Source organism: Thamnophis elegans, chromosome Z, assembly GCF_009769535.1.
Source record: "Thamnophis elegans isolate rThaEle1 chromosome Z, rThaEle1.pri, whole genome shotgun sequence".
Taxonomy (NCBI): domain Eukaryota; kingdom Metazoa; phylum Chordata; class Lepidosauria; order Squamata; family Colubridae; genus Thamnophis; species Thamnophis elegans.
Window position 1 is genome coordinate 83,175,699 of NC_045558.1, and position 25,723 is coordinate 83,201,421.

Below are 25,723 nucleotides of genomic sequence, written 5' to 3' on the forward strand. Positions count from 1 at the left end.
ATGAAGCACAGTGGACCAATACCAGCAGATGACATGGCTCCACAAATCAACACAGACTGTGGAAACTTCACACTGGACTTCAAGCATCTTGCAGTGTGTGCCTCTCCATTCTTCCTCCCTACTATGGGTCCTTGGTTTCCAAATGAGATGCAAAGGTTGCTCTCATCAGAAAAGAGGACTCTGGACCACTGAGCAACAGACCAGGTCTGTTTTTCAGGTAAGACGCTTCTGATGTTGTTTGTTGTTCAGGAGTGGCTTGACAAGAGGAATACGACATTTGAAGCCCATGTCCAGGATCCGTCTTGTGTGGTGGCTCGTGATGCACTGACTCCAGCCTCAGTCCACTCCTTGTGAAAGTCCCCAACACTTTTGAATGGCCTTTTCCTGACAATCCTCTCCAGGCTGCAGTCATCCCTGCTGCTTGTGCACCTTTTTCTTCCACACTTTCCCCTTCCACATAACGTTCTAATAATGTGTTTTGATACAACACTTTGGGAACATCCAACTTCTTTTGCAATTACCTTTTGAGGCTTTCCCCTTTATGGAGGGTGTCAATGATGGTTATCTGCACAACTGTCAAACCAGCAGTCTTTCCCATGATTGTGATTCCTACTGAACCAGACTGAGAGACCATTTAAAGGTTCAGGAACCCTTTGCAGGTGTTATGGCTTAATTAGCTGCTTAGAGTGGGACACTTTGAGCCTAGAATATTGCACCTTTTCACAATATTCTAATTTTCTGAGATTGTGGACTTGGGATTTTCATGAGCTGTAAGCCATAACCATCACAATTATGACAAATCACGGCTTGAACTATTTTGCTTTGCATGTAATGAGTCTATCTCATATATTAGTTTCACCTTTTAAGTTGCATAACTGATATAAATTAACTTTTACATGATATTCTAATTTTTCGAGTTTCACCTGTATATCACCCTAGGTCAGTGGTTCCCAAACTTGGCAACTTTAAGACTTGTGGACTTCAACTCCCAGAATTCTCCAGCCAGAGCTGGAAACCACTTTTTCCAACTAGAAAGGGAAGATGGAAAACTGGATGACAATTGTCCAGTACAGTGGACTCGAATGATGGCTTCTTAACGGAGGGGCAGACCATGGATTCCTTAAAACAGCAGTCACCATCTAGTGGTCCGTGAGCCACTGGTGATCCACGCAAAAATTTTGGTGGGATGCAGAAAAATTATTTGTATTTTTTATATTGCACTAAATCAGGGGTCCTCAAACTACGGCCCCTGGACTGGATACGTGCAATGAATGTTTGTGTTGCTGCAGAGAGTCGGTGTCTTTTTGTACAGGTCGGAGGAGGGAAGGGTCTGCTTCACTCTCCTAGTGTGGGCTATGGATGAAGACTGGAGGGAAGTGTGCTGGTGGCAAAGAACCGGAGGGCCTTGTTCCAGTGGGATGGGACTGCATCATGGCCTGGAACTGGCTGACCATCTCAGCCTGCTGAGCCTCCAGGAGCCGGTACCAGGCCTTGCACTCTTGCAGGTCTTCTCTTTGCTTGGAAAGCCTGTGCTTATAGTCCTCAGTTAGATGCTTCTGCTAAGCCTCCTTCTTGGCTAGATCCAACTTGAACTGAGTTAGCTGTTTTGCCAACTTTTTCTTGTGGTGGCTGCTTAGCTCTAACAACTGCTTCCTGTTGGGGCCCTAAGGAACCCAGGCGGGCAGGTGAGGAGTGACTGGCAGGGCAGAGGCGAGTAGAGGCCAACGAGGCATCCCTTGCATAAGTGACATCGAGTTGGCCACACCTATCCACACCCATCCAGTCATTAGGCAGATCATATTAATGGTCCGTGGGATTTAAAATTAGGAATTTAGTTGTCCCTGAGGTCCGAAAGGTTGGTGACTCCTGCCTTAAAAGATGTCAGGAATTCACCCTCCTGCAGTGATGCTTTAATCATAGCTTGCACTCATTCCAGAAGTTACTGTTCTGGAAGTTTTGAGTAATCAGGAGGGACAGAGATCAAATCAGCAAGTAATTGCACTGATAACCCCAAAGATCCTATCTACTTCCTCAAACTCCTCCCATCTAATAGGGTAACTTCATTCTCTGAGCATTTCAAATGGAATTGCAGCACACTTAGCTCCAATCAAGAGTGAATCCAAGTGATTCTATCCATCAAATGTTTCACAAACTCTTCTGTGAGGCCCTGAAGATGACCATCTGAGAACTTTCCCCAAGAAGGGACCAGATATCCTGAACAGGACCATTGGACAACACCCTGTGGATGCAGACTGACATTTCAATGTTCTCACTGCACAAGGTATGCTTTAATCACAACTTTAATATGTGATTGGTTGGATTTATTCTTTGTTTTCCACCAGTAGTGTTCTTGTCGTAACTCTGCTCGGTTCCTCTGAGAACCTTGGGGAGTGTGGAATCTGATGGGTCAAGAGAAGGCACATAAGTGCAATTCTGTTCAGGGCTTCAGGCATTCTCTGACTCCAGGTTGCAGCCAAAGCTCCCAAAGGAACATACTGCAGTGTCTCCAGGATCGCTCCCAGTTCTTTTTGGAGCCCAAGCAGTTTCATCAGTCACTGAGACAGATGACATGAATAAGTCTAGTGTTCCCCACAGTGGGGAGTGGTGAATCTCAAGATCATCAGAACATGGTCTGATCATGACAAAGGAGCTATTGACAGGTCCCCCACCAGGTCACTTTGCCACTGTTCCAACATGAAGATTATATCTGGACTGTGACCATCTAGTCATGAATGTCTTGGGATAAATCCATGGCAATCATGATGGTTATGAATTCCTGAGATACAGAATTTGGCAACAGAGTGGGAGAAGCAAAACAGTTTAGGTAAGAAACAAGACCATTATATAAAAGATGTTTGATAGGGAAAGGGAAAAAAGAAACTCACTCTAGTTACAACTGTAAGTAGGAGAATTATTTTTGTTACCTTTCAAAATTCCATAAAGTTAAATTACCAGCAATAAATATATTTCCAGAAATCCAAGGGATTCTTTGTTCCTGAGCATTCCAGCCTCTAAGGGCTTGACAGTCTGCATTAAAACTGGTTAACAGTAAACTTAACTAATAAAATGCAGTTTTCTCAAAAGGGAGATTTTACTACGAATAATTTAAAAGATTAAGATTTGGTTACAAGACATCTATGAAACTATGGCTTATCTTCCAAAATCATGTCCATAAACACCAAGAATTCAATTGAAAATAAAATAAAATGGCCAAACTCTCATGAGAATTTGACATTCCATAAAACTTTATAAAATCTTGATATAAATTTCAACAAATTTTGTGGATTTAAAAATCTTTTTTAATGATTCAGGAGATTTTGTTGGGGTACAGGAACTCCTTAGACTACTGAAGCTTCTTAACCCCTGTGACAAAGTGTTATATCACTTTAGTGATGATTATAGATTAATTTATGTTGACTATTATGATTAATCATGCTTAATAACTCTGAGGTCAACATCATTTAAAATTAAAGAACTGAGATTTCTTTTAGTTAACCACAATATGTTGTCATTATTTACTTACAATAGCATCTATTTGTTCCAGAATTTTCATAAACTGCTCAGCAGTTCCCTTTATCCGCTTATCCAACTGACTAAGCGCTTCAGTTTGATTATTCTTTGCAAGAAAACCCTATATGAAAAATACACTGTTTACATTATGCTTATTCATAATTGAATTGGGATAGGCATTTTTATTATAACAGCTATAAGAGCCATGTTCCTATAATATCCATACTAATTCCATGTATACAAAAGGCAATGTGTCCAACTTTCTATGCAGACAAGAACTGACTCATATGAATATAAACAAAGTTTACTAATATACATCAATAAGTCTGGATACACCATTCATTTTCATTTGTTCATCAACATCACATATTCAAACTTCCTTTATATGCAGAATTCTATTCTCTCATATTTTCTTCTTTCCTTCTGCTGTACAAGCTGGCTGTCTTCTGTCTCAACTCTGAATCTATGCAGTTCTTCCCCAATATCACATGTACAGATTACACATCCTCTTACACGTCCGCATCATTAATTGGGAGGATTACTTTCAGATCCAGTCTCTAACATAATATTAAAAACACTCATGGTCAAAGTCATAGCACTCTGCATTTCGCCAGATTTTGTCAGATTCTAAACTGATAAATCTATACTTGACATTTACAAATATATATTAACGATAGAAATGTAAAATAACTTACTTTCTGAATCTCTCTAAGATCTTTATTTACTTCATCTATTTTTTTAGCAAGCTGTTCCACTGATTTCTCTAAAACTTTTAATTTCTTTAATTCAGTCTCCTCTTCAGGACTGTTCTGTTAAGAGAAGAGAAATTACTATAATGAAGTACCTGATTTGCTCAGGTGGATGCATTCAAATAAAAGGTAAAAATGTTATAATCACAGAACAATATATAAGGGAACAGCCACAAATCACAACAAAATTTACAGTGAAACATACAATGAGCAACAAGTTATGTGGCATAAGTACATCCTATTCTATTTGGCCTTAAAATGATGCCTAGTATTACAGCCTGAGTATAACTGCTCTGCAATCTATGGAAAAAGTGAGATGCTAAACTAGCTTTTCTGGCTTCAAATTGCTACATATTTACCTATAGCTAGGTTATCGATGCCAATCTCCAATTGTCAAAATATAAGGTTTTTAGTACAATCTCTGCTTGATTCCTAATGCTATAATAAGTTAAGCTATATTTATGCCTATTACAAATGTTGAATATTACACTACTAATATATTATTTTGCAAACCATTTTTGCATTTTGCATATTTGCTAATCAAAACATAATCATTTTCTTTAGCATGTTTCAGGATTTACTCCTGATTGACAGGAAGAAAGTACGCCTTGAGCCTGAAGCAGCAGACACTGAAATAACAAAATATCTAGACAACCTTAATAGCCAATATTAAACATCTTAATGGCCAATATTAAACAGTTATATGACAATAGCTGACAGATGATAATGCCCACTGGGATAATGCCACTCCCTGTATTTGCCCGAAGCTTGTGTCTCTGCATGCCATTTTTTTAATAACAAGAAGGAAAAGGCATTCCTTTAATTTATATGATTCTCCTTGGTTAGGGAAAGTCCTAGAATCACCTTACAAGATCCTTCATTCAGTAGTAGTCTGCAAGAAGTTTCAGGAACTGTCCTTCAGAGCAACTGGTGAGCTGTTTCTGCTGGGGGGGGGGGGCTGCAATCACTTCAATGTTGAAAAAGAAACCATTCTGGAATTTATTTTTCAAACAGATAATAAATTGTGCCTTTCATTTCTTAATTTATGGGGTTATTATCTGTATAAGCTAAAAGAGGCTTATTTAAGTCACAGTCTTTGTCCCCTTTTGAAGCTCTATGCCATTTTTGAGATTTCATTGTTATAACTACAAGGAAGAGGTTTTCTAGAGACATGCTAAAATAAAGAACTGTGGAGTATCATTTTTTAAAATTTTGAAGGAGAAACATGATGGAAATCTGTGACTTTATTTTACTATGTTTAAATAATCTGTAACTTTGGATTGCTTTGTTGTGGGTGGCTGAAATTTTTTGATTTTTATGAACTCTGATTAGCAATAGCAATAGCAGTTAGACTTATATACCGCTTCATAGGGCTTTCAGCCTAAGCGGTTTACAGAGTCAGCATATCGCCTCCACAGTCTGGGTCCTCATTTCACCCACCTCGGAAGGATGGAAGGCTGAGTCAACCTTGAGCCGGTGAGATTATAACCACTGAACTGCAGATAACAGTCAGCTGAAGTGGCCTGCAGTACTGCACCCTAACCACTGCGCCACCTCGGCTCCTATTAGCTAGGAATCAGCAACTGCTTTATAAAAAAAATATATATTCTTTGACCACAAGAGAGAGCTAGAAAAATGGCTAAAAACAAACATATTTTTACAGAAAATCATTCACTTCATAGACCAATTATGTTCTAAGAATGTCGTAAAGAAAGATATGAATGTTATAGATGATACGAAAGAGGAGCAAGAGGTGCAATCCTGTAAAAAATCACATATCAAAGCACTGAGGCAATTTCACAAAAAACTGACAGTGTAAAGGACTTAATTGCAACTATGGAATACAAATATAGCACCATAGATTAAATCCAATCCTCTCAGCACAACTGAAACAATAGTTCCAAGTAAATCCACAGCTCCGAAGAGCACAAGTTTGGGAATTTTTCTTTATGGATACTAACAAAGTTGACAATTATTTGAGAAAAAGAGACTTGATAGACATTCCAGAGAAGAATAAAATTTTATTCTATGAGGATAAGCGAGAGGGAATGCCTTAAATTTAATGAAGCAATTGAAGTTAGAACGGGTCTTTACAAATCTGATATATGTAATTGAAAGAAAGTTCTAATGTAATTTTGTGTTTATAAAGTGGATTTGAAAATATACATATACAATACTTGAGTAATTCTTAAAATTTTAAAAATACTATTGAAAGTGAATTTGAAAGATTGAATGTTAGGAGGATGTAAAAAAGATGTACTAAAATTTATTGATTTTAGCAATATTTTCAAAGAAAAGTCTGGAGTCTTAAAATGGGTTTAAATAAAAGGCTTTTCTTCTTACAAGTTAAAGAATTAATAAATTTAATATGATAGATTATAAAATTAATAAGTACAAACAGAAATATATATTATTTCTCACAGCAAGGGAAAAAAGTAGAGGTGGTTAAATTGATTGATTTATTTTTAAAAAACAACATATCTAATCTTGTGTCCATTTGCAAATCGCTTCTGGATTTTGTGATTGTGATAAAAAAATGAAATTTTGCTGATTAGATGGGTTTGTGGTGATTAGAAGAGGCTGGTATTTATTATTGTGTAAAAGTAGAAAGTTGAGTGTAATTTTATTATTTTTTATTGTGATACAATGAGTTGGAAGTCAGAACCCTTTTTTCTTTTTCCCCTTCTAGCCCATAATTGTTCCCATTCTCTTTTTCCTCCCCTAGTTTCTCATTATTTTCATTTTCTTTATATTTTATATTTTGATAAACTAACAGATTTTGTAACAGAGAAGTTAAAAAAGCCAATATTAATGAGTTTTAAGACCATAGGTCTTAGGGTTTTGGACTACAAAGTTGAAAATTTCATAAATCTTAGCCCTTCTCTGTATGAAAGGTATTTCAAAATCGACATAATTAAATGGAGAGCTACAAGGGATTGCTGTGACTTGGCTAGACATAATAAAGAAAAGATGCCCAAGGTTTTAGACTCCATTCCTTTTTCTAAATTTAAAAATTGTTTTATTTATATAACATGTAAACATTTAATTTCAATCAAACTGTGTTGTCTGGGTACAATTATTTTTAGGAAATCATAATCAAAATGTTTGCAATAGTATTCATCACAATAGTATTAATTCTATAATAATTATATTTTACTCGTCTACTTTAACAAATCTCCTTTATAACATTAGTTCTTTTTATATCCCCACATTTCTAACTTCTGTTTTTATTATCTAACCATTGGTAAAATAAGTCTCATGTCAAGAAATGTTCAGTCCCTTCTTTTTCCTTAATTGTAAGCATTAATCTATCCATTTCTGCACATTCTAATTTTTTTTTTATTACACTCTCATCTGTTGGTATCTCTTCGCTTTTCCATTGTTGTACAAATACAATTCTGGCTGCAGTTAATACATGTAAAATCATATAGGGAGACTAGTATAGATCTATTTCAAGCTATTTAGCTCTCATCAGCTAGCCATACCCATGTTGGGAATTGAACCTGTGCTCTATTGCCTATATATATTTATATATATATATTTATATATATATTTATATATATATATATATATTTAAAGTCACAACCCCTGGTATGCCCAAATATGGGAGGAAGGTCACACTTCCACTCTCTGTCTTCGGCTCGTCACAAGAGACCATCCAGATTCCCAACAAGGGTGTGGCTAGCTGATGAGAGCTAAATAGCTTGAAATAGATCTATACTAGTCTTCCTTTATTTATTTATCAGCATAAATATAACATATATATATATATATATATATATAGATAGATAGATAGATAGATAGATAGATAGATGATAGATAGATATAGATATAGATATAGATATAGATATAGATATAGATATAGATATAGATATAGATATAGATATAGATATAGATATTCCTTTTATTATATTTTTCCAACAGGATGCCCAATAAAATATTTCTGGTTGCAAATCTATATGCTGCTTTATCATTTTTTTAAACCAAGTATGCATTTTCGTCCAACATTTTTTTTTCCTTTGGGCATGCCCATCATATATACGAACCAGGTGTCTGGTTGCACTTCCAACATTTAGCGGACCTGTCTTTAAATATTTTTGTCAATATAGTTGGTGAAAAATGCTATTTGTAAAACATTTTATACAGATTTACTTTATACGCAGTTGACATAGTTAATTTAACATTTCTATTCCATAATTTTCATTTATCCAGTTCTACTGAATATCCAAAGTTTTTAGACCAAGCTATCATTGTTTCCCTTTACTTGCTCACTTTCCAAATTGATGCTTAATAAAAAGCCATTTTTTCTTTATTAATTTTTCATCTCTTCCAGTTAATATGTAATCCAATTCTGTTAATTCTTTATTAAAGAATTACATTTTAGCATCTTTCTCATATCGAGATTGTATCTGCACTTGTGGCCACCATGTTATATCCATCTCTTCAGCTCTTGCTTAGTTTTTAATTCCCCCTTTACAATCAAAGTATCTTTCTATATTATATTTTTTCCCACATTGATAACATTAGGATGTATCAATGCTTCCATTGTGGAAAGCCAGATTGATATTTTCAGCTAATGTTGTTCTTTAACTTTTACCCATACTGATAATTGCATTTCTAATATAGTGTCTTTGAAAATAGCTATAGATCTTATTCTTCCCATACCGCAAAAAAGCATGCCAACCTAACTGAAGGTCGTGTCCCTCTAAAGTTATATTTTATGCATCAGATTAATCCATTCTTTCACCCATGTAAGTACCGAGGCCTGGTAAAACAATTCCCAATCTGGCAAACCCAAAACCCCCTTTTTTTGAAATCTTGCAAATATTTTCAGACTTATTCTTGTTTTTTCCTCCTAGCCAAATGTATCTTAGTCTACATTCATTTTTATAATAGCTATTCTTCTTGTCAATGACAATTGCAAGTTTTTCCATTTTTCAAAATCTGATTTGATTTGTTGCATCAGTTTCATGTAATTATCCTCTTTAATCATTGCACATTTTGCTGTTAGTTGTATCCCTAAATATTTTACTTTCTTGATTATCTGTATATCAATGTTTTCCATTAGCACTCTTTTCTGTGTATCTATAAGATTTTAATTAGTATTTTTGTCCTTTTTTTGTTTATTTTCAGTCCTGCGACTTCATCATATTCTTCTATTTTTTTTAACTAACTTTGGTCCAGTTTCTAGTGGATGATCTAATATAAAAACCAAATTGTCCAAAAATGCCTGTAACTTATATTTCTCTCCCCACCCCATACCTTTTATTTCTTCACCTTGTCTAATATTTCTAATTAATACTTTCAAGGTCAAAATAAATAGTAGAGGGGACAGTGGACATCCCTGCCTTGTGCCTTTTTTGTATTAAAATTCTCTGCCATGTTCCCATTTACCATCACCTTAGCTGATTGTTTGTAGTATATTGCTTTGATTATATTAATAAATCTCTCCCCAAAATCCATGAATTTTAATTGTAATAACATAAGCTGCAAATTAATGTTATTAAATACTTTCTGTGTGTCTAGAAAGAGCAACACCATTTGTTTTCTAGGATGTATTTTATAATACTCTAATGTGTTTAAAATCATTCTCATATTGTTTTTAATCTGCCTCTTTGGCAAAAATCCATTCTGATCTACATGTATGAATACATTTAAAAACCTTTTAAATCTCTCTGCTATTATTAAAGCATATAATTTTTAGTCCACATTCAATAAAGATATAATTTTTTGTTTGCATTAAATCTGAATTGTCTTTCGCTATAAGAATAATATTTGCTTCCATCAAATTGCTATGACATGGCTAGACATAATAAAGAAAAGATGTCCAAGGTTTCAGACTCCATTCCTATCACTTATAACCCAGCAGGAAAAAAACATTACGGTTTGAAGCTGTAAAGTTTTATTTGAAAAATTCTGGTAAAAGTTTAAACAATAATAAATCAATGGAGATAAGTTTTTTTTAAACAACTAGTAAGATTTAGACAATTTTACTAAGGAAACTGGATGCAATTACCGGTTATCCTAAATCATTTGTTTAGTGACTATTTGAAGTCATAAGAGCACTGAAAAGTGACTTATAACTGGTCCTCAAACTAAGAACTGTTGAAGTATCCCCTGAGGCACATGATAAAAATATGGGCACTAGGCAACTGAAGAAGAAACTTCCCTGTCTCAATCCTCTCGGTGTCTGGATTCCTGTGGTAAATTTTGGAGAGGCTGGGTTAGTCTTCAGCTAGGGGCAGGCAACCAAGAAGATCACCATGGAAGAATCAGAGATGTTTAATTATTTTATAATGGAAAATAAAATGTTTCTTCTAACTCTTAGGCATTTAATTTTGTTCATTTTTTCTACTTTAAATGGGCCATTTTTCAGCTGCAGCCTGCTTCTTTTTTTCAAATTGCATTATTATGGAAATTCCATGATTTTAAAATGGCAGAGAGAAAGATGATGGCACTGAACCAGAATAAAGAAGCTTGAAACTACTTTTTACATTTTTGAAACATAATGAATTAAACATTTTTGAAGAGTCTTTTCCTTTTACATTAAGTCTGCCTGATTTCCTGAAGTTTTGAATAAAGACTATATAACTAGTTATTTTAAGAAGTTTGTTGCGGAGAAATTATGATTGGAGAAATTAATATCAGATTTAAAGCTGTTTGACTGTGATGGGATATTTGACCACAAGAGAGAACCAAGACGAACAATCACCGGGATCTCGTGGATTACATCTCAGAATTCTGAAGGAGCTGGCAGATGTTATCTCAGAACCATTGTACCATAACTTTCAAAAATCCTGCAGCACCTGGGGAACTACCTGAGGATTGGAAAAGAGCTGATGTGGTTCTTCAAAACAGGAAAAAATACCAGGAAAGTACAGACCAATTAGCCTAATATCAATATCTGGGAAGATACTGGAAAAACTAATCAAAAAACAGATCTGAGAAAATCTAGAAACAAATAGTTATAATTAGTAGCCAGCACAGGTTTGTTAAAAACAGATAATGCCAAATCAATCTTATTTCCTTCTTTGATAAAGTGACCAAATGCCATGGACATAGTATATTTAGACTTCAGCAAGACATTTGACAAAGTAGACCACAACCTACTTCTTGGTAAGCTAGAAAAATGTGGGACAGTTTCACCACTATATGGATTTGTAACTGGCTAACAAACTGTACTAACAAATAGTTCAGAATAGTACAGAAGTAGATTGCTATTTTTTTTACTACCGGTTCAGATGTGCTTCTGCATGTGCGTGAAGCTTCTGCACATGTGCAGAAGCGTCTGGGTGGGTGGGCGGAGCTTCCCGCCGCCGCTACTACCGGTTTGCCTGATCCAGGCCAAACCAGCAGCAACCAACCTCTGGAATAGTACTATGTCTAAAAGGCGGAAAGTAAGCAGTGGGGTACCACAAGGTTCTTATCTTAGGCCCTTAAATTAAACATCTTTATAAATGACTTAAATGAGGGGATATAAGGGGAACTCATAAAATGTGCAGATGTCACTAAACTGGCAGGAATACGCACACCCCAGAAGTTCAGGATCCAAAAAGATCTTCACAGACTGGAACAATGGGCTCTATTCAACAAAATGAAATTTAATGTGGACAAAAGCAAAGTTTTACACCTGCACAGGAAAAATCAAAAGTACAAGTACAGCTTAAGCAAAACAAGGTTCAAAACAGTAACTGTTAGAAAGATTTGGAGTCCTAGGGGATAATCACTTGAACATGAGCCTAGGGGGTAATAACTTGAACATGAGCCAACAATAAGTGACAACTGCCAAAAAATCTAATACAATTTTTGGTTGTAGAATCAGAGGCATAGATCATAACTATGTGAAGTATTAGTACTGCTTTATAAAAGTTGGAACTAACACTTTTTCCTCCCCCCCCCTTTATGCTACAGTTCATTCCCCCGCTTTTCACCTTTCCCCTGTATTTTCTTTTTCCTGTATATGTTATTTTTGATACATTTAATAAAATAATATATAAAAGAAACAATAACTGTCCTTCTTAACAATGGAAACTCTGGTCACTGTTGTGGTCATAAGTTGAGGACTACCTATAGTGAATAAACTGTACCACTGAAATGAAGATTCTGAATTAAAAGTATTCTGTTCATAAAACTGTAGTTTCTAAGTCAGTACTGCATGAAAACGTTTTAAGATCTTTTTCTGTGTAAATAATTTCCTGCAACCTTTTAATTGTTTGATTAAAATAATTTTAATACAAAGCTTTTAATTAAAAATTAATTTAATTAAAATTACATTTTAATTAAACTTTAATTTTAAATTTAATTATGTTTTAATTTATTTTTAATTTATTACTGTGTTTCCCCGAAAATATGACCTGTCCTGAAACTAAAGCCTTGCCACATTTTTTGCGTGGGCAAAAATATAAGCCCAGCCCGAAAATAAACCCCCTGGACAACCCCCCCCCCTCCGGCCAGGCAGAGCACCGCTCATCGACATAGCGGTATCCTGAAGGCGGCAAGCTGCAGGAGCCCGAGGAGGGGGGAGAAAGGCGCTTACATTGTTGGCGCCTTCGGGATACCACTAGGTTGGGGAGTGGCGTTCTGCCTGGCCGGAGGGGGAGTTGCCAGGCGGCTGCTCCCTTGCGAACTGGCTCTCAAAAGCCAGGCACAGCCTCAGGGGAGAAGCAGCTATGAGGTGACCATGCTCATGAGCAACCGCCCGGCAAACCCCCTCTCCAGCCGGGCAGAGCACCATTAACTGACTTAGGGGGTATCCCTAAGGCACCAAGCCATGTAGCGCTCTGCCTGCTCCCCAGCTCCCGCAGCTTGGCACATTAGAGATACCCCCTAGGTCAGTGCATGGAACTCTACCAGGCTTGAGAAGGGAGTTGCACAAGCGCCTGTTCCGCCCCCAGCAGGCATGCCTCCTAACCACAACTTGTCCGGGCCCAGCTCTCCCTGCAGAGCCACCACCGCACTCCAAGCATAATGTCTTTTCCAGTTCCAAACTCCTTAACTCGGCTGCCGAGTCTTCCAGCAATGGCCACTCTAGGAGTGCGCTCTATGGTTGTGGGTTGGCTGCTGGAAGACTCTCTGTTCAGAAGACTCTCTTACAGATAGTTCCAGCAGCCAGCCCACAACCATAGAGTGCACTCTTAGAGCGGCTGCTGCTGGAAGACTCGGCAGCCGAGTTTTGGAGTTTGGAACCGGAGAAGACGTTATGTTCAGAGCACGAGGCGGCTGCTGTAGGGAGAGCTGGGCCTGGACATGTTGAGGCTAAGAGACAAGCGTGCTGGGGGCCGAACAGGCACTTGCGCAACCCCCTTCTCCAATTTGTTTTAATTGCAAAATATGAACTAGCTTATTAGGTTAAGGACTACAACACAGAAGCTCTTTCATAAACTGAGGCAAATATGAAGAGCACTACAGTATGCTATTAAACATTAATTTCTTAATTTGTAACATTAATTTAAAATAAACTGAAAGGTGTTATCAACTTCAAATGCAACAATAAAGTAACTACCAAATGTAGGGAAGCAGCTTGACTAGATGTAGGGCAGGAGTACAACAAGAAATAATTTGACACCCAGTCAGAGAATGATGAGGCTGATATTCCTTACACCCGTATCAATGCAATGTCACAGTCAGGAACAGGCCCTTGCTGCTAGTAGTAATGATAGTACTACACTCTTCATTTTGTAGGCCTCCCTAAAAGCTTTATCTTGATTATTTATTGACTTTCTTATACTATAAAACAACTTTCCATTAATTGAACTCTTTCATGTTTCATCAATACATTAAGTTATTAACATAATTTATTAGGTTTTTACTTCCTATATAATGTGAACCATGCCACACTGGTTTATTCAACAACACATGGCAAGAACAAACAACTTTGAACAATATGTGAGGCCAATTGTATTGCTATAACCGTAAAAGCTTTAGAGGTTAAATAGAACAAGAGCAACAATTGTAAAATTAAAATTTCTGATGATTCCTTTAGGACATAAAACAAAACAAAATAAAATAATGGAAAAGTTCCAAAAACAGTTAGACTAGAAAACAATGTTACTCTATATTTATTATATAAGGGATATTCACCGATGTCATTGATTTGCAAAATTCTATATAGACTTCATAAAAACAGTTACCCTTTTCCCAATCAGCATAACTTTACAACCATTTTTCACTCCAAGCGTTGACAATGGTTGTTCCATTTCTTTCAATGACTTTCCTAATAGAAAAAGAATAACCAAAACCTCAAATTTATTTTTGGAAATTCAACAAACAAAAACAAAAACAAAGTTTTAAATGTATTCAAAATATGATGTATGAAACAGCATTATTTTAAAATATAAATTGTACTTTGTATATATAGTATATGTCTATAAAAACCTAAGTACAGCCTGTTTCCAATAGGATTATTAACCTCCTATCTCAAATGCAGTCTACTGGAAGGAGGTAGCAGTTTGGAGGCATGCTGAATTCAGAACAGGTCTGCTTTAAACAACAGCAGACCTCCAAAAATTCTTGACGTATCATTGATGGAATGAGATATTTTACACAAAGATTCCCCCACCACAATATTTTTAAACCAAAATAATTTTTGTATTAAGTTCTTTTCAATCCACTAAGTTAACAATTATTTTAACATTTCAATTTTATTTCAAATTTTAAAAAATAGTTTAAAATTTAATTTTCATTAATATTGTTAAAAACGGAAAGCCATTAAAATAATTTGGAATAGTTTCATTATTCTTGGATATTACAGATAGTTTTGTTAATCTACATCATCTTTATTTTTCAACTATTCCTAAGTAAAAAAGTTGTTATGAAATATTATAAAATTTCTTTGTAAACATTTCTTGTATATTTTCCTCAACAATAAAATAATTTTATCTGATTTTAAAATCAATCCGTAGATGAATAAAATATGGAGTTATTTTAACTATCACAATCTTCCAACTAAGTAGAATCTTTAATAATGGATACATCAAGCACCTTACTTACATTTTTATATCTTGGGAGTAAGCTGGATAGAACTTAATAGGACTTGTGCCTGAATATACATGGAAGTTGTACTTACCCTTATATATCAGTTTCTGAAAAGAAACTGGAACTCCAGTTACTTGCTCAGTTAGTAAAGCCAAATCATGTACTGTTGGTTGACTATCCTCTTGAGAATCAACCTGAAGATTATGCTTTTCATTGCCTGAAGATAAATAATATGAAAATATATTCATATATTTTCCCAGTTGCAGGGAAAACAACTAGAACTCCCCCAAAAAAATACCCTACCCTGATTTTAGATTATCAAAGATCAGACAGTTCTAAATCTCAAATCTCTAATAAAACTAGGTAAAAGCAGAAATTTCAAGGATTTTTGTTAATAAAGTTGTTTTAATGCAGATAAGAAAGTCATTTGGTATATACATAGGAGTCTACTGCATAAATCAAACCATATGCAAATGTCTGTCCCATGGATTCAACCTTAATTTTCTTCCAGCTTTGAATAAAATAACTTTTGATTATTATTATTTTTTGGCCCTGACAACAAAGTCTATACAACAGATCTCTCTTGTGTGAATATTATTGATTGTCACTTCATCATCTTTAATCATTTTTTTTTCTGAGGTTTTAATGTTTTAAATTTTTTTTCTTCAAAAAAATTTATTTCATTCAGAAAATTAAAATACAAACTTCAAAACCCTTTCGATAAAAGGAACTAGTCAAAGCTTATTAGAAAAAAATGTGCATTAAAAAAGGCAAAAATACATAATATATCTTGTCCTCCCTAGTTGAATACTAGTAGCAATGTTCCCCCCCCCTTGCAAAACAGGGACATAATTTATAAATCTACAAATCTATTTGCAACCAATTGACCTGCTATCTTTGTATAAAAAAGGTAATTAACAGGTAATCCAACAATGAAGTTAAATTTCAAAACCTTCTGTTAACAATATGTTATTATATTTAACTTGTAGAAGGTCTACAACGGCTTCTTATCTACCACTGACTACCACGTTCATGGTCTCAGAACCGTCCAGGATCAAATATCTTTGTTTGCTTATTAATAATAATATATTTCCTTAAAATTTTAATTAAGATTTTTCTGAACAATTGCTTCTCATTTCCCAAAGTCATAGATCCTCTCTAGGTTGAGACACAATGTCTCTTAATATTTATTTTCCAATTAAATATAATAGTTCAACTCCCCAATCTCCATCAATCTTCTTGAAATAACCCATTTCATCAGTCATTAATTCTATCAGCTTTGAGTCTTTAAGATCCATAGCCTTTCAGCTGTCACCAAGGAGCCTGCATTCAAACCGGGATCCTTCTTCAGATCCTGCCAGCAACAAATTAAATTCCAATTCACTTGGTGGTCAAACTGACTCAATAATTGTCGTTCATAACTGATCATCCTTAGGTGAATTTAAAACCATTGTTAATTAATCAAACTTTTAAACTAAAGTTTCAATTAGAGCTTGTAAACTGAAAAACATTTTATTGTTGAAAGCTTCCCAAAGAGCCTTGTCTTTAAGTTGACTTATTGTTTGCATTTTTGTTTTAATACAGGACTGTCCTGTATCTGAATTTTTACAGCTAGTCAAAACAATTCTAAGACAAGGGAGGAACCATGATAAAGGAATTCAGAGAAGATTGAAAAAATCTTTTCCATAGTAAGAGATATAAGGAAAAATTAAAAAAAACAGAAGACCAGAGCTTTTAAAAATTAATAAAATGTGAAATGTGAAAGTCCAATACAAATGCAAATAATTCCTGATTCCAGAGAATTGCCATGCAACTCCATAGAGAAAAAATGAAATTGATTTAGAACTGCTATCAAGGAATAAGAGAAAGTACAGAGAATCTACTTTAAATACTACCAAGGGTTTAGAATAATTCAACATTCAACAAATTGATTAGTATTTAAAACTAAAATGTGGGATTAAAATCAAAGCAGGTTTAAAAATATATAGCTGAAAATAAATGGTGGAAACCCAATGCTCTGGCCACTACCGAAAATTGCAATCATCAAGATTCCTTTTCAGGTAGTTGCAATGGTAATTTTGGATCATTTCTAGGAGCTCACATTCAAATCTAGGGAGCTATGTGCAGCCAAAAATACCAGTTTTGGCAGTAAATCAGCTGTCTGCAGCAGGGAGAAAATCACTTTGGGATAAGACACCAAAGTAACCTATTTTTCTGACCTAATATTTTTATTAGATCAGGAAACTACGTCATATATTTGAGCTTATGCTCACAGAAGACCCAAACTGTATATGTATTGTTAGTATATAATAATTTATGAACTGGAATAGTTATAGCAACAAGTCAGCCAATGGGAACTGTTTGGTGACTGAGACATAGGATTTTGTTGTGTGAGCCATGTGAGATGGCTTGGAGCCTGGGCACGGCTTAGCTTAACTGTTCTGTGCTGTGAGAGTCAGTTTGTCTTTGCTTGAGTGTACGTGCTACTACTTCTCCCTTTAACGTTGTAAGAGCTGCATGGGTATTGTATATATGCATCATGTTTTATATTTTTATATATAAAGAAGTTTCTTCTATATAATGAATCCTGCTGAATTATTTGCTTGTGTGCTGCCTGGATCACTACAAACTACAAATATGTATCAAATGTAAATCATATAAATTACTAGAAGAAAAAGTAAAGGGTCTAGAAGAAACTCTTAGGAACTCCGAAATTCAATGAACAAAGTGAGAATCTCCAACCTAAACAAGAAGACTACATCAAAATTAAACACAATAGGGGATCCGAGGGGCGGAGCCTGTTGCCGAGGAGGGCTCAACCGAGCTCCTCTCAGAGATCTGGTCTGTATATCTAAATAAGATCATAGATATCACCCCTTTTTGGCTAAGAAAGGGGCAGGGAGTAGCTCTGCGTGCTCTGTGTGCTAGGGTCTATTCGTAATCCACAGCCTTTCTCTTTTTTTCGGCTGTGGACAGAGATTAGACCCAGCAGGAGCGGAGCTTTTATCTCCAGCCAGTTCTCCTTAGCTGCTTTTTTTTGCAGCCCCAGACAGGCGAGCCCCTCCCCAGGACAAAGCAAAGTTGTTTCAAGCCAGGATTAATACGGGCGGGTCCCACTCCTGCGAGATTTATGCTTTTATTACTATCTTAAATACCAGCACCATTTGTCTTAGAGACTTCTTTGTCTAAACGGACTTCAAAATGGCGATTTCTCTCCGTTGGTGACTGATAGTGGATGTACTTAGCCGGTTTTACCTTCCTGCAGACCGCTCCTTAACAAAATAAACTTTTTTTTTCCTTGGAAACAGAGGGGAGCGAAGGCGCTGTTTATTTGTTTATTTATTATGGCACCCAGATCAAAATCGAAGCGTCTCTCTACAAATGTGCCTAAAGAATCTAAAGAATTTATATTGGAGTCACAGCCCTTGTCTCCTATGCCCTCTACTGGAGAATTTTTAATACAGGAATCTTTCTTTCAAATGTTTAAGGATTTTAAACAAGAAATCAAGGAATTTGTATTGGAGCTATATGATGATTTAAAGTCTAAAATTGACCAAATGAAGGCGAATACGTTTGCAGCCGTGTCTGCCCTGTCAGATTATTCTGCTGAAATAGAGAATAAATTGGAAAGCTTGGAGGAGGCTAATTTTAATTTGACTACTAATATTCAAATATTACAACAAAAAATTAGAGACACCGAAGAACAGCTTGTGATGATGAATTTTAATAGGAAGGCATTTGCAATAAGAGTCAGAGGACGCCGCGAAAAGGAGCGAGAGAATTTGAAACAGACCTTTGTTGAAGCCCTCAGCCATGTGGTGGGAAGCCCGGGACTTAACTTTGATTGGCAGATTCGGAAAATCTATCGCCAGAACTCATTGGTAGCGGAACAGCGACAGCTCCCGAGGGACATAATTATATATTTTTCCACAAAAGAATCCAGAAACGCGATTATGCAAAAGTTTCATAATAACAGTCTGCGAGTTGATAATCAGGACTTGATTGTCTTTAAAGAAATTCCTTTCCAGATGTTGAAAGCAAGAAGAGACTACGCCTTTTTAACTAAAGAGCTTAGGAACCAACAGATTCAATACAGATGGGAGGCCCCAGCCGGCATTACGGTCACATTTGAGAATCAAAGATTTCGTCTTAACTCTGTTTCGGAGGCTCGAGATTTCTATTACAAGACTTTGAAGGCGGGACCTCCTGATTCACTTGGAAAAGAGGAGAGACAAGCGGAAGGAGAAGGCAAGCGGCAGGCCGCGTGGCTGCAAGATGGAGGGGGTAGCCTTTCCTCCCTTGGAGAAGCGGAAAAGCGGAGATCGAGGATTTAGACATTTTAAAATATTTGCCAAAGTTGTGGACTGAATGGGGGTTTGCGACCTCTCTCCGGTAGAAAAAGCGGAACTTATTGGTGGGGTGATATTGATTGTAATGAATGTGGAATGATTTATGTGGCTTAAATTCTGTTAGAAGGGATTACCTTAAAACAGAAGGTTAACTGACTTTTGTTGAAAGTATTATTTGAATATGTGGAATGATCCATGTTACTTAATTCTCATTAGAAGGGAAAGTTGGGTGAAATTACTCTGAGCTAGATCTTAAACTAATGTCTGCATAAATTTGATAGTGGTAAATATCAGACAAGCAAGGGATGAGGGTAAAATGCATGCGGAATGATTTACGTTGTTTAAATTCTATTAGAAGAGAAAGCCGGTTGGGATTATCTTAAGATAGAACGTAAACTGATTTTTGTGTAAAGTAATACTTGATTCATGCTGCTTAAACTTTACTAAGAAGGGAAAGTTTGGTTAGATTATTTTGAATTACTGTTTTAAAATGAGGTTAAGAAAGATTATTTACGCTGCTTAAATTTTATTAGAAGGGAAAGTTTGAAAACAGAAGATTAACTGACTTTTGTTGAAAGTATTATTTGAATATGTGGAATGATCCATATTATTTAATTCTTATTAGAAGGGAAAGTTGGGTGAAATTACTTTGAGCTAGATTTTAAACTAATGTTTGCATAAATTTGATAGTGGTAAATATCAGACAAGCAAGGGATGAGGGTAAAATGCATGCGGAATGATTTACGTTGTTTAAATTCTATTAGAAGAGAAAGCCGGTTGGGATTATCTTAAGATAGAACGTAAACTGATTTTTGTGTAAAGTAATACTTGATACACGCTGCTTAAACAAAGTTTGGTTAGATTATTTTGAATTATTGTTTTAAAATGAGGTTAAGAAAGATTATTTACATTGTTTAAATTCTATTAGAAGGGAAAGTTTGATTATTCCTCTGTAAAGTAATATTTGAATATGTGGCATGAGCCACGTTGCTTAAACTTTACCGGAAGGGACTATTTTTGGTTAGACTGTATATCGATGCCTACACAAATCTGTATACTGTATATACTCGAGTATAAGCCTAGTTTTTCAGCCCACTTTTTGGGCTGAAAAAAGCCGCCTCGGCTTATACTCGAGTCAGTGAAAAATTTGCCCGAAATGGAGGAGAAAAAGGGGCGGGGCCATGCCGCTGGGTGACACTCGTGAATGGCCCAGTGCCCCTGTGAGTTTCCCCTCCCTCTGTGTCAGTTTGCCGCACAGCGCGCACCGCACCATCCCCCCTCCTCACGTTCTAATGTAATGCAGGGCTGTCTTACGATTCCCCTTCCTCCCCCTCCTGCCGCTCTGCAACGATGTCCCACCTCCTCCTTGTTATGGCAAGCAGCCACATAGCGATGTCCCACCTCCTCTGGTACAGTGATCCAATGATAGGAATCACTGTGCCGTGTGTCATAGGAGGCGGGACATCGCTCCCGCGGCTGCACGGGACATCATCATCACAGCGGGACATCAGCATCATGAGGTGAGTGAAGTATTTCATTGAATACACCGCTAGTTTACTGTTTTCTTTGAAATAAATATTCAAAAACATTATTGGTATCTATTTTTATTTTTGAAATTTACCGATAGCTGCTGCATTTCCCACCCTAGGCTTATACTCGAGTCAATAACTTTTCCAGTTTTTTGTGGTAAAATTAGGTGCCTCGGCTTATATTCGGGTCGGCCTATACTCGAGTATATACGGTAAATGTTTATCTGAATACAAGGTTAAGGAAGAGGAACGGGAGAGTCTACAGGAGGTTGGGGTAAATAACAAAGAAGTAAGAGACGAGAATAAAATATAGATAGAATGACTTATACTATTTAAGCATAGATAAAGATGGGGGGCTGAGCTCAACACAAAGAGTTTTTCCTTTTCTTTTTTTTTTTCTTTCTTTCTTCTAATATATTACTTTTATTTTTAATCCATACGTACACAAGATACTTTAGACAGAAGGCAGTGCCAGGTGTGGGCCCTGGGAAGTCGGGGGGATTAGGGATGGGGATTCTTGGGGTGGGTGGGTGGGTGTTAACATAGTTTCAATAAGAACAAGAATGTACTTATATACGGTTGTTTTTCTTTTTTCTTTTTTTTGTTTTCTTTTCCTTTTCTTTTCTTTCTTTATATTTTTTTTTCCTTGGTTTATCAGATTAAACAGCACTTGAATAAAGGCATACACCAAGGAGGGAGGTAGAGGGAAAGAAGAGGGAGGAGTAAGGAAGGAGTAAGGGGAATGAAAGGAGGGCGTGTTGGGAGTAAGGGGAGAAGGAAGGTTTGAGGGGAAAGGGAAGTAGGCGGGGAGTGTTAGAGGGAGAAAGGAAAGTTGGAGGGGGTAGATGGGGTGTATGGAGGATGAAAGCGTCAGGTGGGGTTGTGAACGATGAGTTGTGTTTTCTTTTTGATTGTGTTTTCTTTTCTTACCCTGTATATAAGTGATTGCAAAATGGAATGTGAAAATGAATAAAATATATTTAAAAAAAAAAAAAATTAAACACAATAGGGAGCAAACAGCTTCTTTAAAAATGACCCCATATATGAACAAAAGAAGAAAACCGATACACCAAAATTGCACACAATAGGGAACAAACAGCTTCCCCAAAAAATGACCCTATATACGAACCCAAAGAACAAGACTAATGGAACATGTCACATATAGAAGAAAACAGAAAACAAGAGCTCACTCCAAAGAAGCCCTCTGGAACTGAACAATTGCTTTCATAGCCTTCCCCTGGAAGAAAATATGCAGACACCTACAAAAGAGCAGTCATCAAAAGTTTCTAAAAATAAGACACAACCCAGCATTCCTGTGATAGACCGGAAGAATAGTATCCTGGACTTCCCTTGGGGAAAAAATAGGTGAATATTGGTGATATGAGATTTGATTCTTTGAGAAACAGAAACTATAGTCTGCAGATGGAACAGTCAATCTAGGGAGGTATGCCGTCTCCATGGAGCAAAAATCAAAGATGTAACTAAGAATATTACTAAAATAATCAATCCTATGGATTGCTACCATTTTCTTCTCCTATACGTGGAGACCAATGACACTACAATGAATCTAAAAACAATAAAAAGAAATTACAAACATCTAGGGGAGAAAGTTAAAGAATTAGGAGCACAAGTGGCGTTTTCATCTATATTTTTCACAAATGGCCAACATCCAATGAGGGAAGAAAGGATTTTAGAATGAATCACTGGCTTAAAAACTGTTGTCATAAAAAAATCTTTAGTTTCCTAGACTATGGTCTGCATTACCTTGCAGATTGTTTCCTAGACCATTGTCTGTATTACAAGAAGGGCTACTGGCAAGGGATGAAGTGAACCTCAAAAGAACTGGAAATAATATATTTGGAAAATGACCGGCTTATCTTATAAGCAGAGGTGGGTTGCTGTTGGTTTGTCCTGGATCAGCCAAATCAGTAGTAGTGGCAGTGGGAGACTCCGCCCTCCCACCCGGTTGTGCGGAAACGTGCCCAAACCGGTAGTAAAACGATTAGCAACCCACCTCTGCTTATAAGAAAGGCTTTAAGCTAAAGTTGAGAGGGGAGAGAAAGTCAATCTTCAAGACCTTTAGAACCTAATTCTAAGCAAAAACCACAAGCTAACCAATTATATAAGGAGATGGAGAATAAAGAGAAAGAAGAAAACAAAAAACACAACTAGAGAATAATGGAAAGGATGGAAAACCCAATTACAAAATATAAGAAACATACCCAAGACTCATAAAGGACTCAAATGCCTGTACACTAATGCTCAAAGTTTAGGGAACAAGCAGGGTGAACTTGAAGTACTAGTGCATGAAGGTAAATACGATATAGTTGTCATTACTGAAATATGTTGGAGTTGGAGTTGCATTATATATACAAGATCATTACATCACTACACAAATACACAAATACACAGAACTAAAAATGAAAATCTCCTAGAATCCATATTGCTTAATATATATTAAAAGGGGGGGGAGTGACATTGCTATGTATATATTACAGACCATCCAACCAAGCAGAGGAAATAGATGAACTCTTTACTAATCAATTAACAATTGTATGTAGGAAACATGCCACAGTAGTATGTTTAACTTTGTACACCAAAATGTTTTACAGAATTTAAAAACTAATTAATAATATTACAATTTAACAATGTAGTGGACCACTCTTTAAGAGCAGATGATGGCCTCTGTCGACCAGCATTAAGTAGATAAAAGCGGCTCCAAGCATAAAATAGTCGAAATTTAGTTTTACCTTTACCAATTTTTGTTTTTAATTTACACACACGCTCACCAAAATACAGTATGGCTACTTCTGCTGGGAGAAGTAATCACCGGGCCAAGAGGTAGATTAAATTCGATCAAAATTCAAAAGAAAGGGGAATAGGGTGGGGAAATGGAAGGCACAAACAAGAAATACCAAAAAATAAAAATAAAAAAATCCTATGCAGTATCCGTGGACACCGTTCCTCCCGAACCGATTAGCCTGATGGCTGTCATGCGTGGCTGAGACAGTCAAGGATCAGCATCTTGTCACTGCCAAGCCGCAACAAGTCAGCGAGGAAGACTCCCCCCCCCCCCCCCCGTTTTCTGGCACGGCTTCTTACCGTACGTGACCGTTACTATTACAGCCGAACTCTCGTAAGGTCCCGCCATTCCTGCTCGCCCACCCCTCCGCTCGAGCTGCCTCTGAGATGGCCAGCAATCGCTTCTCCTTCCTCCTAGTCCGGAAACTGTCCGGCGCCTAGAAAAAAAAGAGGGAAGAAGGAATGTGACGCCAGAAAACTTCCGATAACCAGCCCCTCGTCTTGATAGCGGTGATTGGAGGGCAAAGAAGTACCGCCTTCCTTGTACTACAAATAAGGTACTGCAAGGTATTTCTGAGAGCCAAGTTCAAGCAGCGTTTAGACGTTCATTTGTGCAGAAGGGAAATTGTTAGCAGACATAGTGTATTCTATCATACCATATCAAAGATTTTTTTTTTTACAGTAACACAATTTTGTAAGGCGGAGGTGACTGTTCCAGCAGTAATAAGGGATTTTCCACTCCTATTTCATAATTAGCAATTTAGTCTATATGTATATTTTTTATTGTCTGTTCAAACTGAATGCCCAAAGTAATGGTTGCACCGATGTATCAATACAAATCATATTGTATTGTAGTACCACCAGAACAAGATTTTGTGATTGGACTCTGACAAAAAAAAGAGACCTGAAATCCACCAGATTTATCTGTTTTGAAGTAATTGAAATATTATGTTTACACAACATTTATAAATAAATATACTTTTTTAACCTCAGTATTTGAATATTCATAGTATTTTGAATCATAACTATGGTTGGATTCACTCAGCGTGCTAGACCAAATAACTAGGTTGTTTCAAATTCAATGTGGTACCTGAATGCAGACTAATGGAGAAGCGCTTGGAACCATAATTCTTTACATACAGTTTGTAAGGCTCCCAGTTTTATCCAGACCAAGAATGAACATTAAGAGCTTTTCTTTCAGCTTCGCAAAATGATTTTGAAATATTAATCCAGATCAGTGTTTTAATACAATACAATGAATCATAAAAATAGAGGAATTCTAAACTGGACAGATCCATAATATATGGACTGTAAAACAGTCCATTTCATCTTTTGTTTAGCATTTTTCTCTGGCTTTTATTTCCTTTACTTGAGTCTGCACCAGTATCTCTTTTTACTGCCATACCGTTATGACATTGTATTCATCTCATTCGGAACTCATGAGAAGCTCAGTTATCCATAACTATATTTTAAATATTGAAAGACTACTTCCCCCCCCCTTCCCCAAAGCAACAAGGCATTTTTTGTGCTGAAGAATCTGTACATATTACCAATTATTTGGATGTTATTGAAATCAGGTGACATTGCATCTCCCACACCAGGGCTGGCACCTACTGGCTGAGTTGGGCTAAGGCTGGCATGTGCCTTCCTCTCTCTTGCTCAGGGCTATTTTGCTTTATATGAAAAGTCTACTTTTTGAAACCAGACTGCCCTTCTACTGGTCTACAAACTGACCACAGTTCAGAGAGCTATGTCTGAAGAGTGGTTGATGGGCAATGGCAGTAGATAAGATTGGGGAGGGGAGGAATAC

General features: G+C 36.5%; 1 protein-coding gene across 1 annotated transcript in view; it reads right to left on the reverse strand.

Annotated features, from left to right (window-relative positions):
* Positions 1–24,376, reverse strand: part of BAG1 (BAG cochaperone 1) — a 38,337-nt gene extending 13,961 nt beyond the window's left edge. The window contains exons 1-5 of the mRNA XM_032237039.1: positions 24,214–24,376; positions 15,325–15,450; positions 14,390–14,472; positions 4,206–4,319; positions 3,524–3,631 (exon numbers count right to left, since the gene is read on the reverse strand). Of these exons, the coding sequence (XP_032092930.1) occupies positions 3,524–3,631; positions 4,206–4,319; positions 14,390–14,472; positions 15,325–15,450; positions 24,214–24,262 (480 nt within the window). The 5' untranslated portion in view covers positions 24,263–24,376. The remainder of the gene's footprint in view (positions 1–3,523; positions 3,632–4,205; positions 4,320–14,389; positions 14,473–15,324; positions 15,451–24,213) is intronic.
* Positions 24,377–25,723: the final 1,347 nt, after the last annotated feature.